Source organism: Notolepis coatsorum (genome assembly GCF_963971535.1).
Source record: "Notolepis coatsorum genome assembly, chromosome: 3".
Lineage (NCBI taxonomy): Eukaryota > Metazoa > Chordata > Actinopteri > Aulopiformes > Paralepididae > Notolepis > Notolepis coatsorum.
The window spans coordinates 21,627,052-21,642,905 of NC_140167.1; the positions used below are offsets into that span (position 1 = coordinate 21,627,052).

At 42.7% G+C, this 15,854-nt stretch overlaps 1 protein-coding gene across 1 annotated transcript in view; it reads left to right on the forward strand.

Moving 5' to 3' along the window:
• Positions 1–4,623, forward strand: part of LOC311225727 (delayed-rectifier potassium channel regulatory subunit KCNS3-like) — a gene marked incomplete at both ends in the record, with an annotated part of 30,863 nt that extends 26,240 nt beyond the window's left edge. Inside the window, 2 exons of the mRNA XM_084311121.1 lie at positions 3,334–3,520; positions 4,595–4,623. Coding sequence (XP_084167247.1) covers positions 3,334–3,520; positions 4,595–4,623 — 216 coding nt within the window. The remainder of the gene's footprint in view (positions 1–3,333; positions 3,521–4,594) is intronic.
• Between the last annotated feature and the right edge of the window lie 11,231 nt (positions 4,624–15,854).

A 15,854-nucleotide genomic window follows, 5' to 3' on the forward strand; every position in this document is an offset into this window, starting at 1 on the left:
CCAGCCCCTGATGGTACCGGAGGACCAGGCGATGTGGGGCTCGTGCAGCGCGAGCCAGGGCCTACCCAGGACCACCGGGACAAGGGGGGATTGGGTAATGAGGAACTGGATCCTCTCGACGTGGTTCCCAGCGATGGTCAGCACGACTGGGCCGGTGCGTTGAGAGATGTCGGCCAGGCGGTGTTGGTCCAACGAAAAGATCTCCAAGGGCCTCACAAGGTCCTCAAGAGGTATGTTGGCTCGGGTGGCAAACTCGAAGTCGAGGAAGTTCTCGTCTGCCCCAGAGTCGATGAGGGCCTCCACCGTGGCACGTTGGTCCCCCCAGGCCAGGGTGACGCTCATCAGATGGTCAGGTGGTGCGCGGCGCTGGGAATGGGAAAAACGGCTCACCAGGATCTCCCGGGGTCTCTGTGAGCCTGATCTTTTGGCCGGGTAGGGCAGTCGGCGATACGGTGTCCCGCACCTCCGCAGTAGAGGCAGAGACCGGACCTGAGCCTTGCCTCACGCTTTGCCTGGCTCAGATGAGAGCGTCCCAGCTGCATGGGTTCCTCCTCGCGAACCGGACGGGGAAGCCTGTTACCACCAGTAGTGTTGGGGACGGGGCGTCCAGGAGTCCGGGGTGCTTCAGGAGGTAGCAGTCGGGTCCTCTCGCGCCTTCTCTCCAGGAGGCGTCCGTCAATTCGGATGACAAGGCTAAACAGCTCCTCGAGGGAGTCGGGCAACTCCCGGGTAGCGAGCTTGTCCCGGACTGCGTCACTGAGCCCCCTCAAGAAGGTTAGGCGAAGAGCAGGTTCGTTCCATCCACTCTCCACCGCCGCCAGTCGAAACTCCATGACATAGTCCGTCACCCTGCCGCTCCCCTGTCGGAAGGTCCCCAACCGGGCTCCAGGGTCCAGACCTCGGGCTGGATGGTGGAACACTCTCCGGAGCTCCGCCACGAAGTCTGGGTAGGAAAACAAAAAATCTGCTTCCATTGCCCAGGAGGAAGTGACCCACTGGGCAGCATGGCCTGAAAGTAGGTTTGTTATATAAGCCACTTGGGACCCATGAGCAGAAAAACGGCTTGGTTGATGACGGAAAACCAACTCACATTGCATGATGAATGTGGCACACTCCTCGGGATTACCGTCGAACAGCCGTGGGACGGAGAGACGGGGTTCCCGAGATGCGAGATCTGCTGGGGCTGCGGGGAAAGCTCCTGAAGGGTGTGAGAGATTAAAGGTATTAACGGTGTCGCCCAGCGATTGAAGCTGAGCGAGAATCTCGGACTGTTGTCCCGCCATAGCGGCCATTGAACCCTGCATAGGCAGGACCTGATCCCTGAGGTTCTGCACCGCAGCCGCAGCCCGCTCTAATTGGAGACCGTGATCCCTGGTCAAATCAACTTGAATTGCAAGTGCGGTTCTGACCCTCTCTGTGTCGGCTGGGGTCGTCATATTGGTTGGATCGTAATGTTATGGTTTGACACCGACCCCAAACGCACGACACAAAAGAGTAGGAATTCAGAGTTGCCAAATACGAGGGCTTGTTTATTTGATACTAAATATAATGAGTACAGGAAAGGCAAGTCAACAAGACAGGTACATAGGACAAGGGGAAAAGTTATGCTGCTCTGCAGCTTCTCCCGAGATGGTAGTCTTGGGGATAGCAGGTGTTGACGTCTGAACCGCTCTGCAGAATTCTCTCGGCAGAATCTCAGATGTGTTGCGAGACTGAGAGAGGGGGAGAGGGAACGAGTCAACACAGTGCAGTCTGAACGAGCAGGAGAACAGGGTGAACAATTCTTCGTGTAATTTTAACACAGTGAGCACAAATCCAAAACAGCCCAGGTGAATCTCTTCGTGTAATACACACAGTGAGCAAAACTCCAAACACAGTCCCAGTGAATATCTTCGTGTAATGTACACTCAGTTAGCAAAATCCAAACACAGTCCCAGTGAATATCTTCGTGTAATATACACACAGTTAGTGAAGTCCAAAACAATCCAATAGTGAAATAATAACTTCGGTGTGAGCAACACACAGAGGGAGATGGAAGGTCCCAAAAATATTATCCCATAAAGGAACAAGCAAAAATAGAAAAGCTGGGTGAGTGACTGTCTGAGAAAAAGGTGGTAGTCTTCAGTGTAATAATTACACACGAAAAACGGAATAGATCCTGACAGTCAGTTTAAACTCACCCAGACGTACTGCGTAATGGTGCTGGAACAAACAGCGGAGCGAGCGCGCGCCACGGGAACAGGTGTCAGAGAGAAAGGCTCCTTGGAATTCCTGGAGAAATAGCACAGAGCAAAGCAGCAGCAGCAGCAACAAACGGGGAATGCAATCAGAGAAAAATCAAGACGATCCAACAAACTTAGAGTGGAGAAACGGGGGTATAAATAATGAGGGATCGATTGATTGACAAGCAGTGACAGCTGGGGAATGTGATTGAAAAGCGTGCGGACCTGAGAGAACCAATCAGCGACGTTTCTGATGACGTCAATGGGGAGAAGCGTGTGAACGAGGGAATTGAAATAATTAACAGAAAAAACAAATGAAAACAGAGCGAGGGTGGTTAAAGGAACAGAACGAGTGAGAGAGCAAGGACAGAAACCTCACAAATAGTTAGATCTTTATGTGTGATTTATATGTCAATTAAATCAATGGTGTGCTTGTTTGGTTGGGGAGTTTGACCTCGGTGGCCTCATAGCTGGCTACGGCCATGACTGTGTACCTGCAGAACTCCATCAATCAGGCCTTTGGTAGATTCTTTTTTTTTGTGTTTTTCCCCATATTCTGTAGAATCCTGTGGAGAACCATCTCGTGGAGGAGGACCAACTGCCAGACGAGATTCCCATGTTGTTGCAGAGACTGCCCTGAGCGAAGAGGAGTGCAAGGAAGCGATCTCACTAATGAAACATTCAGCTGATGAGGACACAGTGAAGAACAAGATGAAACTGACATTTGACTATAGGCACAACAAGGTCCTCGACCCCCAGCAGTCAAGCAACATACTGTCTGACTTTCCACGTTTCCAAGACGTCAAGGGCTTGGTAATTATCTATAGTTAGTAGAAAAGACTCACGCACATCCCAAGTGTATAGTCACAGGTGCTAGACTCAAAATAGATCTGTAATGTTGTGGAAAAAAAGTCTGCACACCGTCTGTAGTGTTCCCAAGTTTTAATATACTTGAACACAACGTTTCGGCCTGTGGTAATTATCTGCCATTATTTTGACCATTTTGTGACACTTGAATGATGGACGGTAGATGTATTGTACCTCAACTAGCACCCACTAACTTTGGTTGGCTGTGAAATCCTGAAATTGTCCCCCAATCACCCCTCTCCAGGTTGAACAGGATTTCGTTCTGATGTTTGGAGAAGGTGTATCGGGCAAGCTTCTGGAAAAGTGGCCGACCACATACAAGAAAAAGATCATCCAACAATGCAGACGGCTTCCATCCACCAGTGAGCTTCAAGAGCTCCTGCTGATAGCTGATCCTCCTGAGGATGACACTGAAGTGGATGCTGACGTTGGTAAGCTGCTTTTGAGCATACCATTCTTGTTGTTTTTCACTGAACTTCTGTGAAAAATGTACGAGGCATTTTGTATTATCAACCAGTCAAAAGTGTCTTCCCATTCACTTGAATGAGTGCATCCAAGCTTTTTACTGGTACTGTATATTCATATTTTGAGTGGCAGAGCTTCTTGTGATGAACTGCTGTCTTTTATCTTATTTTGTAAAAATACTGCTAACATTGCAGATGGACTGAATTTTGTTTATGGTCTACATAATTCAAGTGTCTTAACATCCAACTTGTATCGTTACAGGTTGGGACAGTGACCTCTCATCGATTCTACTGCTGTTGCACTTGATCCCACCCTCTGCTCAGGGGCGGAAGAGACCAGGGAAGGTGTCGGCGTCCAACGCGGAGCAGCATCTTGTGATCTTCAAGAAGGTTGGTATTTTCTCCTAATGTACAAATTTATAATTATAATGCTACAATCATGTAATTATTATTATTATTATTTTTTATATTCCCCCCCTCCTTTTTCTCTGTTTTTCTCCCATTCCAATGTTAGTCGTTATGCCAATTCTTAGCCCCTTTCGTGACTGCGATGCAAGCCAGGGGCTCGAATACGCAGTCACTGGCTCCCACGTTACTAGCCATGTTAATGTGCACATCAAGCACTGCTTAAAAGCGAGCGGTGGGTCAAATATATCACGTAGACATTTCAAAGGTACCCAGCGTTCCATTAGGGTTTCACACACACACGCGGCAGGGTTTGAAAGCTCGGCGTTGCTAATAAACATTTTAAATATTTTTTATAAACTGGTCAACACTGCTCAAAACGGCTGTATTTCCGTATTTGGCTGCCTGGTGCGCCTGTGCTGTGATCACAGCGCATGCGCATCATGCACCCAACGCCGGAAATAATGCACTGCCAATTGTGTTGGTATGACGGCCGGCCAAGTCGGAAGCAACGCAGAGAGCTGGGCTCGATACCAGTATCTCCTGTGTTGGTGACGAGCGCCTTGCCCGCTGCGCCACCCAGCCGCCACAATCATGTAATTCTAATTGTTTCTCCATGTGTGTTTGTCTTCTCAGACTGGAACAAGCATCCAAGAGCATCTTGATGCCATCACTACCAGCAATCAACCCTATCTCCTGGCTGTTGGAGTGAAGAAGAATGCGATCCACCGGTTCTACATCATTCTTGACAAGAAGGCCATACCTTGCAAGTCAATCTCTTCTCTTGGTGCTTTAGATGAACTCTTTAAGGCACATTATGTGTTTGGCACAGCATACAACACCATGCTGCGCAACATGTACACGTTCCTCCAGACCACTGTGTACAGTATTGATGTTGGGAAAGTCAAGGAGAGTCCTCGTGTTGCTGAAGTTAGGGCGAGGTTGCTTCATTAGTGCATGAGGCTTCTCCTCCGCCATGAAGTGTTTTGATTGTCGGAAGGAGTTAGGTTGTACAAATAGGCTTGTTAGGCATTTGCGAATAGTTCACGGTTACGTTCAAGGAAAAAAGCTTCGCCTTAAATGTGCTCAGACTGGATGTGGCTATAGGTTTGGTACGTTTTCAGGTTTTAGGAAACATTTAGACAACAAACACACTGAGTATATTGACCAAGAGGTTGACACTGATGTTAATGTAAACAGTGTAGGAGAGGCGGTGATCGCTAATGTAGATGAGACCGCCACAACATCTGATGTCGATGCGACGGCCACATGTGGACTGTTCAGAAACTCTAATAGGAGCACTCTCGATATGTGTGCAACTGCTGTTGCACAACTCAAGGCTGCTGGAACCAGTCAGTCTACTGTAAAAAGTTTTGTCTCAACCATGGAAGAAGTGATTTCTGAGATTCATAGTCACGCTAAAGATGCAGCTCTACAGTGCTTATCTCCACAGGACACAAAAAATAAGAACAGCATAGAACAGTCATTCCAAAAGTTGGAAAACCCATTCACACACTTAAATTCTGAGGCAAAAATAAACAAACACTTCAAAGAGAAATGGGGAAAAGTTGAACCCGTTGAAAAGGTGCTTGGCACAAGATTTGACAGCAGAAGAAACAAAACTACTGGGACATATGACCAGGTCATTGTAACTGATAAGTTTGCATATGTTCCCATTTTGGAAACGCTGAAGAGCATTTTTCAAAACCCAGAACTTGCAGACATGTTAAAGCCCAGGCACATGACTAAGGAAGGTGTGTATGCAGACTTGAGAGATGCCACCTATTTGAAAGAAAGTCCCCTGTTTTCAGTAGAAAAAGATTCCTTTCAAATTCAACTTTTTTATGATGACTTTGAAACTGCAAATCCATTGGGCTCTAAAAAGGGTATACATAAATTAGGTGGTGTATACTTTACATTAAGAAATGTCCCCCCAATCTATAATTCCTCTTTGATTAATATTCATTTGTGTGCTCTTTTCCATGCACAGGACATTAAGCGTTATGATTTCAATTTGATACTTGAGCCACTTGTCAATGATCTGAAAGTACTGGAGACAGAGGGACTTAAAATTCCCATGTTTAGACACGTAATTCGTGGTACCATAGTTCAGGTCACTGGGGATAACCTTGGCTTGCATGGTCTGTTTGGGTTTGTGGAGTCATTTGGGGCTCGGTATTGCTGTCGTTTCTGTCTCCTTGAGAAAGCTCGTTTTCAGACTGTATTCTGTGAAGATGATCCGGCTGTTGTACTAAGAACTGTTGAGATGCACGCACAACACTGTCAAACTATACAGACAGATCCAACGCTACCTCATATATATGGCGTGAAACGCAGTTGTCTGTTGAATTCACTTGAGTATTTCAACACAGCCACAAACTTCTCTGTAGATATCATGCATGATATTTTAGAGGGGGTTGCTCAGTTTGAGGTGAAACTTATTCTCAAGTACATTCTTCAGGAGAAACTTCTAAATGCTGAACAACTGGCTGGCAGAATACATGCTTTTGACTATGGTTACAATCAGCAGCGAAACCGTCCGCCAAGAGTCAAGTTGTTGGATGAAAGTAAGGATTTGGGGTTGAATGCCACACAGTCTTGGTGCTTGTTGCGCAATATGCCTCTGATATTTGGTGATTTAATACAGACTGATGATAAGTACTGGCATCTTCTGCTTTTGCTTCTACAGATTGTTAACATTGTATTTTCACCAGTCCTGTCATATGGCATGACCATTTATCTCAAACATGTAATCACTGATCATCATCGGCTCTTCAAGCAGTTATTTCCTAGAAGCAACCTATTGCCAAAGCATCACTTCATGATACATTACCCTCGTAATATAAGGAACATTGGCCCAATTCTGCACATGTGGTGCATGCGTTATGAAGCTAAACATAACTTCTTTAAGAGACAATTAAAAAGCTTTAAAAACATTACAAAGACATTAGCCCAAAAGCACCAAAGTTGTATGGCAATGTATCGGGAGTCCTTTACCAAAGAAAGATTAACCATAGGTCCAGGAAAGATGGTGGCACTTGTTGAGCTCAAAGAAGGTCCAGAGATTGCTTCCTTATTTGGAGATGTAACCAGTGTTTTTTCTGCCAAGTGGATAAAACATCATGGTACAGAGTACCGCTGTGACTTGATTATCTGTACTGAGGTAGCATTTGAGATGCCTGTGTTTTGTAAGATCAAGACTATTGCTGTGAAAGATGACAGTGTATTGCTCTGTGGAAAACTGATGGAAACCATGTGTTTTGATGACCATTACCATGCCTTTAAGGTCAGACTGCATCCAGACGGAGTTGTAAAGGTCTTGGATATAAATCAGCTGTGTTACTTCAAACCATTTGATATTCAAATGAATTATCGAACGACAGATTGCTCAAAGTATATTGTTCCATATTGCCACTTTATGCAGACCTGCTAATGTGATTGTTTTATTACTGCATCCAGACGGAGTTGTAAATAGGGTTGGGTACCGAAAACCGGTTCTAATAGCAACCGGTTCCTAACTTCCGGTTCTGGAACCGGAAGTAACATATTTGCATTTCGATTCTTAATTTTTTATTTTTTTTACTTTGTTAATTAATACCATAGTTACAGTACAGCAACCAAATTAAACTGTATCAAGTCAACTGAAAATGTGAATAGTATGAAAAAATGTACACATTTTCAAAAAAAATCTGAACCGGAATCGTTCAAATCCAAACAATGCCCAACCCTATATAGTTGTAAAGGTGTTGTATAAATCAGCTGTGAAGTATTGTTCCATATTGCACTTTATGAAGACCTGCTGAGGTCAATGTATATTTATGTTTTATTTTTTTATAAGCCTGCCTGACCCTGCCTGACCAACAATAAAATTGTTGAAATCATTATTTTGTGGTAACTTGTGATTTTTTAATGTATATTGTATGTAAATGCAATTTCACACTATACAAGAGTAAATTAAGTGTAAAATTAACACCAGTGAGGTTTATTTTCACCAATATAGTGTCCGGTTTCATTGACACTGTGCAGTGTTAATGGGTGTTATTTGCAGAGCTGTTTTTTCACTACAAGTGAGTAAATTATCAACACAGTACTGTGTAATGTCAACACTTCAGCAGAGTTATTTGACCTCAGTGTTAACTTTTAATAGCTCAATGCAGTGTTAATGAGCATTGGAATTCAACTCAATCAGAGTTAATTTGTTATCACATAAGAGTAAATTATCAACACTTCTGAGAATAATAATTACACTCTCAAGTGTTATTAAACCTATAGTGTTAAGTTTAAATAACACCATACAGTGTAAGCGAGTGTTAAATTTGTACTCTATTTAGAGTTAATTTAACTCAAAAAATTTAACACAGGAGCAAGAGTCGATTTAACACTATTCGTAGTTGGAGTCATATACACTCTGGAATAGTGTTAAATTCGACTCTTTAAGTGTTAATTTGACACTGCGAATTTTACTGTGTAGGCTACGATATTGTGTGTGTGTTGGGCTGCATCCCGCTGGTGACAATTAAGCCAGGGTGTCAGGGTGTCAAGATGTCAGGCTGGCCAAGATGTCAATGGGTATCGGTGGCGACGTTTTAACATTCCATGTACAGGCAGTAACCAATCACACTGCAAACGTTTGTGTAAACATCTGCATTTGAATTTTCACCCACCAGTTTCTTTGTAGCTAACACCAGCGACAGCCGCAGCGTGCAAAACGCAAAATGGATATACGTTCTTTTTTCAAGGCAAAGGATCATAAAAGTTATTCAGAAGCGAGCCCTGCCCCTGGGCCATAGGCGGCGGGTAATGAAGGCTAGGGTAGGCTACCCAAATGTTATGCTGGGAATTTTGAAAATGATATATAATATATGTGTGCAGCATTATATAGGCTACTATATTGTGTGTGTGTGTTGTCGCTGCAGCCCCCTGGTGACAATCTGGTGATTATGGGTAGGATCAGGTTAAATAATGTAGCCAATCACATCCTGATCCCGCAGCAAAGCATTTTTTTTGTAAACATCTGCATTCCAAATTTCCGCCCGCCAATTGTTTTGTAGCGAACACCATGAGCGCGCTATTTTGAGTCAAATTTAAAAAAGCGAAATGGATATAGTCTTTTATCAAGGCAACATATAAACAAAGTAATTCAGAAGCTGCCAGCAGCAGCACCAGCTACCCCTGGGCATAACCGAAACTGGCTAAGAACAACAATGCGCCAGGAGAGACAGTCAACTCTGAGTCTGCTTCACATTGAAAGTGATCTCACAGACAAATGTCAAGACGAAACGTCGCATTTTGCTGCATTAAGGTAAGACAATGGTTAATCATAATTTGGATGCCTTAATTTGAACACTTAATTTACACTATATATGAAATGAGTGGGGCTCGCTGTAGTATCCTAGTGGGTGTGTGTATTGTATGAATTCAGAACTATGGACAGCACCGTTTGCAGGTGCATACAGCATGCGCAAACAAAAAAGAAAAAAGGAAACATTTTGACATAGCCGCCCCTAATGTTCGGTTCACCCGCCGCCTATGACAATGGGTCTCATTCACCAACATTGCCAAAAGATTTATTTTAAGGCAACCATCATGGAACCGCCTAAGACAAACTCGCCGACAATTACACCCGGATTCACCAATGCGTGGAGAACCTGTCTTAAGTGGCCAAAACGATCCCAGCTGGGATGCCCACAATGAGGAATGTCACTCATTGACAAACATGAACGCGAATTCCCGTTTAGTAATTTGCATACAGACACGCCTCCAGCAGCTCCTTATGAAGCCAGCCATGTGCAAATGAAATCGCAAAAAGTATAACATCAAGAGTTAGACACACCTGACTATGATGGGCTGTATGGAAATGGTGGCCGATATAGGTAGCGGACCGATCAAAATGAGATTAGATTAATGTATTGTCATCATACAGCTCGTGGCCGCCTGCCGTAGCGTGCACGTGCGCACACACAGACACATAGGCTTATATTATTCTAATGACTTGTTTTATTAGGAGATCACAGATACTGCGCTGCCCTATAGTAGTACAGTGCACCAGTCCGCTCATGGTACACCCAACTCTGGCGGCCTTAATATGTGTACTGTACTTACTATATAGGGCAGAGCTATCGTATCTACTTAATCCTAATGAAACAAGTAATTAGAATAATATAAGCCTACTGTTCATTCATTAGACACGTACAGTAAGCTATACTGTGTGCGTGTGTGTGTGGCGCAACAAGACTTATGGAATATTAATACAGTTTATTCCACTATAGATATATCCACGCGATTTAGTTCTTATTTATCTATCCACTGTCATTTGCAGTGTTGGTGTAGTAGGCTACATAGTGTATTTCAATATCTGTTTAATTGATTAATGATATATTTGAAAGAATGCAGGTTATAGCTATATAAAACAACAAATGTCTGTCCCATTGTACCAATCAATGGGATATATTGCATGTTGGCTATAACCTGCATTCTTTCAAATGTATAATTAATCAATAAAACAGATATTTAAAAAATAAGAAATACAAATGCCACAGAAGGCATTAAATAATTATTATTTTCAATCATTTCACAATAATTGCATAATTGTGTTTGAATATCTTTTTTTTTTTTTTTTTATCCTCTCTCCAATTTTTCTGTTTTTCTCCCCATCCCAATTTTAGTCGTTGTGCCAATTCCCCCCCTCCCCTACCTGGTTGTTGTGCGCATGTTTTCCTACTGGTCGGTACAAGGGAACCCTGAAGTATCCGCACGCTTCCTCCGACACGTGCGGTGACAGCTCTCTTCTCACCTGGCAGCGAGGGCTCTCATTGGTGAAGCGTAACGTGTGGGAGGTCACGCTGCCTTCATCAAGTCCTGCCTCCACTGAGCAAGCGCCCAGACCTGACCTGTAGGCGTCGCTGTCCACAACGCCAGTTTCCCACCCACAGCTTCCCTCCCCCTAACCCAGCCAAACGGGTTAGTATAGCGATCAGCCCAAGCCAAGGCAATGCTGACTCCGGGAGTCGAGACCGCAGCCTCTTGCATTGGTGATGAGCGCAATCTCCGCTACGCCACCTGACCGCCTGTTGTGTTTGAATATCTGAGTAATTAAGTAATTATACATTTGTCCAAAATAGCTGGTTCAGATATGGTTAATCCAGCTGCCCTGTGATCAGATGAATCCATATTATTTATTTTTCCGACATCAAATGCGTAATCTTTTATCGTACAAATATTGTCATATTTATTTAAATTATGATTAATTAATTCCAAGGAGACCTGTAGAGTTGACACCACTATGATTCCTCCCAAATAAAGCCCTTAAGAACACGGAGCACACCAGTCTGTCAAGTTAAGACTGCTCTTCAGCGCTCCTAAATCCTGCTCTTAGTTAGGGCCCAATCCAAGACAAGGGATGGGATGGTTGGTGAATCCCAAAATCGGCCCGAAAATGTCTTAAGTGGCCCTAAGAGCACATTTTTGTCTTAAATCCGTTGGTGAATGAGACCCATTGTCAGGAAATGTCAGGAATAGTCTTTTCCAATTAGTGACGAGGAAGTTGTTGATTACTTGGGAGAGAAGTTTAAACTCAGAGAATTTAAAATAAATGATATGGTGTGTTTTCAAAACTGAATAAACCTGCAAACCTGCAGTTCGTCTCCCGATCCCGGACGTACATTTGTCGCATGTCCTTCCCCCATATCTTCTCCCGTCCTTCCTCTCCTCTGCTCTCTGTCGGTCATGTCTGACTAGAATAAAGCTGTAAAAATGCTAAAATAAATCTTAAAATAAAAATAAATAAAAACTGAATAAACAAACTGTCTGACTTGGGTCCCTGGAACACTGTTTGAAGGTGGAAATAATTCTGCTATTATTGAGCACAGTGGATGACATTGTGATAAGTATGCGTATAGAAGGATGTTAAAATGCATGGGGCTGTACAGAAGGAAGAATGAGTCTGACCCTCTGGAGGTAGCCTCATTTCTCATTGATCAGCTGGAGGGACACAGACGGCTCCATGGATACAAGCTACACCATCTCACGTGGTGTTGAGCAAAGACGGAGAAATCGCCTGATGTGACGCATATATGTTAACCCTGGGCCTAATTTTTTGTGGCATGTTGACGGTTACGACAGATTAAAGCCATTTGGTATATGTATAAATGGAGCGATTGTCGCATCAGGCAATTTCTCCGTCTTTGCTCAACACCACGGGGGTCTAGACACTTTAACAAATGCCTCTCTGTATTTTAGGTCACAACATACCCAGCTTGGATGCAGGTGAGATGGTGTAGCTTGTATCCATGGAGCCGTCCGTGTCCCTCCAGCTGATCAATGAGAAATGATGCTACCTCCAGAGGGTCAGACTCATTCTTCCTTCTGTACAGCCCCATGCATTTTAACATCCTTCTTAGTGTACGCATACTTATCACAATGTCATCCACCGTGCTCAATAATAGCAGAATCTCGCCATGTCTCAACCCAAGCATGAAGTAGAACTTAACCAAATTGTGTAAATGAGCCAATACGCTTACGTAGATATCTGAAATGGGTTGATTCTGTTGATATAGATGGAATGGCCTGTGATTTGTTTCAGAGTTATCTGATCAAGAGACGTCAGTGTGTGAAGTCCGGGAGTGTCCAGTCTGAATTCCTGTCAGTAACCTGAGTAGATTATGCAATATTTTCAGGGAAGCAGATTGGATATCTAAAATGGGTTGATTCTGTTGATATAGTTGGAATGGCCTGTGAATGGTTTCAGATTTATCTGTTTGAGAGACGTCAGTGTGTGAAATCTGGGAGTGTCCTGTTTGAATTCCTGTCAGTAACAAAGGGTGTCCCACAGGGTTCAATTTTAGGTCCCGTCAGTTAGGTCCACCATTGTGTATTGTATAGCTGATTCTGTACAGCTAGTCATCTATTATTTTGTGCTTTTTTGCTCTACAGGAAGCGCTTATTAATCTTAAACGGGTACTAAATGCTGATAAACCAACATTCATGCTGTTTTCTGAGACAGAAATGTTGATAATAGTATACACTTATCCACTAGAAATGGATCTAACATTGAGAGAGTTGCTGAATATAGTAATATCTTGGTATCTGGCTTGATGAAAAGTTTACGTTTAAATACCATATAGATTAGATGTCACCAAAAAAATACTTCTTCTTTAGAAATGGGGCCAGCTTCCCTGTTTAGTAGAAAAAGGATTGTTGAAACAGTTCTCCTATCAGTGTTGGATTATGGGATGTAATTTATAGAAACGCTGCTCCTCTCACTCTGCATATGGCTCGCCGATAACAAACTATCATTACACATGGGCAAAACAGAGTCCATTCTCTTCTCAAACTCAGCAAGACCGACGGCTTCTCAGTTACAGTGGATGACAATATTGTCACAAGGAAAGATGAAATTATCCTAGAGGCTAATCTTTCCTGTGACAAAATGGCATCCAATGTAATAAAAAAAGTCAACCAACAAACTCGATTCTTGTACCGGATCTCCTCTCTGGTAAACAAGAATACCCTGAAGACTCTGGCAGGAGCACTCATTCAAGGGTATGCTTGCACCCAGGGGTGTAAAAAGTACCCAGAAATTATACTTAAGTGAAAGTATGGGTACTGTCTCAAAATCTTACTCAAGTAAAAGTCAGAGTATCTGGCTAAAAACACACTTGAGTAAAAGTAAAAAAGTTTCTACTTTTAAATGTACTTAAGTACTAAAAAGTAAAACTTACATTTTTTTTTTATTCCGGGGCAATGACATGTTACGCTTCGTCCTCTTCATCACTCGTACTATCGTTTGTTGCCATCTTCTGTAGCTTGTTACTCTGACTGTCTATTCTTCTGATAGCAGGTGTTTGATCAAAGATCCCCGCTTTCTAGTCTTGCACAAGGACCAATCAGCATGGGTATGGGCGGGTTCATTTTCCATTGATGGGGATTTGATTGGCTGTTTTTAAATAAAGTGTGGCCGCAGGATTAATAACGTTAACGTTAGTTCGGCCAGAGAAACAAATAAACTAATTAAAATGGTTGGACCTGCGAGATTTGTACTTTGTAGGTCTGCATTTTAAATGTAAGGAGTAAAAAGTATGTATTTTTTCTCTGAAATGTAATTGAGTAAAAGTACAAGTATACAAACCTAATAATACTTGAGTAAAGTACAAATCCCCAAAAACAGTACTTAAGTATTGTAAGGAAGTACAATTACTCAAGTACTTTACACCCCTGCTTGCACCTCATGGTACCAAAGCACCTCAAAGGCACTAAAAACCAAATTACAAACATCTCAAAACAAACTAGTCAGACTACTGCTTGACCTGACTCCTAGAACCCACCTCACCCCTGCCCACTTTGACAACCTAGGATGGCTTAGAGTAGACGACAGAGTACAGCAACTTGCAATGGGCCTGGTCTACAAGATACACTACACGACCAAGGTACCCATGTACATGTCAAAATACTTCCCAAAGGTCAGTGAATACCACGATCACAACACCAGAGGGAGCTCCACAAATCATGTTAAACCCAGATTCGGCTCAAACAAGGGACTAAACACGTTTCGCAATTATGCCACATCAATGTGGAACGCCCTACCCAAAGCTGTAAAGGAATGTGAATCACTACCCACTTTCAAAAACACTCTCAAAGAACACCCAGGGGAGACTGCAATTCGAAACTGGCCCCCACAAATGTCCTAACCCAGTTGTACAGTAAATTACCAAGTATGGCTTTGTCAGTATTCCAATGTACAGTGTACAGTGCCCCCCCCCCCCCCTCCAATGTACAGCACCCCCCCCCCCCCCCCCCCACCCCACCTACCCAACCTCCTCCAATGTAGTTTCTACGTTAAATGTATATACACTCTTTTCTGGACACTTTTTGTATCACAAACAGTACTGTATTTGCAAATCTGGTATGTCATAAATGTATAGATGTAGCAGTACTGTCTATCTGTATGTCGTGTATGTCATATATGTTATGATGAATTGAAAATGGGGGACCCTGATGTAAACAAGACGAAAGTCTTTCTCTGGTCTACATCCCCTTAACAATTGTATGTATTGAGCTGTACTGTACCCATTCTGCAATCTGTTAATAAAGTTTTCAATCAATCAATCAATCAATCAATCAGACCCCTGGACACGCTCTATCATCCTGCCTTCAGATTTATTACTGGTGATAACTATGAGACTCACTACTGTGTCCTCTATGACAGAGAGGCGTAATAATCACTGGTATTTGTTTATCTATAAAGCCATTAACAGAAAGCTACCACCTTATATTGTTAACAATGCTAGATTGGAATTCTGGACCCTATCTAACCCGCTCAAATGACTGGTTTATGCTTCAGGTCCCTCCTACATAGTCTGAATTTGGAAAGTCAGCCTTTTGTTTCAGTGCACCAACATCCTGGAATGATCTTCAGCATAAGTTGAAAAACATTCTCTGCTGACTATGGTCAGTTTAGGGCCATGATCTTAAACCTCCCTAGTACATTGTGTAATTGTTTTTATTATTATCCGTTTTATCTTTGCTTGTATTTTATTGTTTTTATTGATGTGTAATTGTTTTATTCTTATGATCTTACCTTTATACTCATCTGTTTTGAGTCAAACTCAATACTCAATTCTATTTCAAGGATAAATAATGGTTTCAATGAATTAATGAATATCCAGGGGGGTAGACAGCAAAGGGCTTTAGTCATCATTTTCTCAACAACAGTTTCTACGTCAACATACAGTACCTTCTGTTAAAAATTTTTGATTGAAGGTTTGAAAAACAAGATTTTCAGTGTACTGATTTCTTTTTATTATATGTTTTGCTTTAATGTCTTTTTGTGTGTGTTTAAATGCAATGTATTCAAATAATACTGTCAGTGTGGCAGCTCATAGTTTGATTTGTTGAGCTG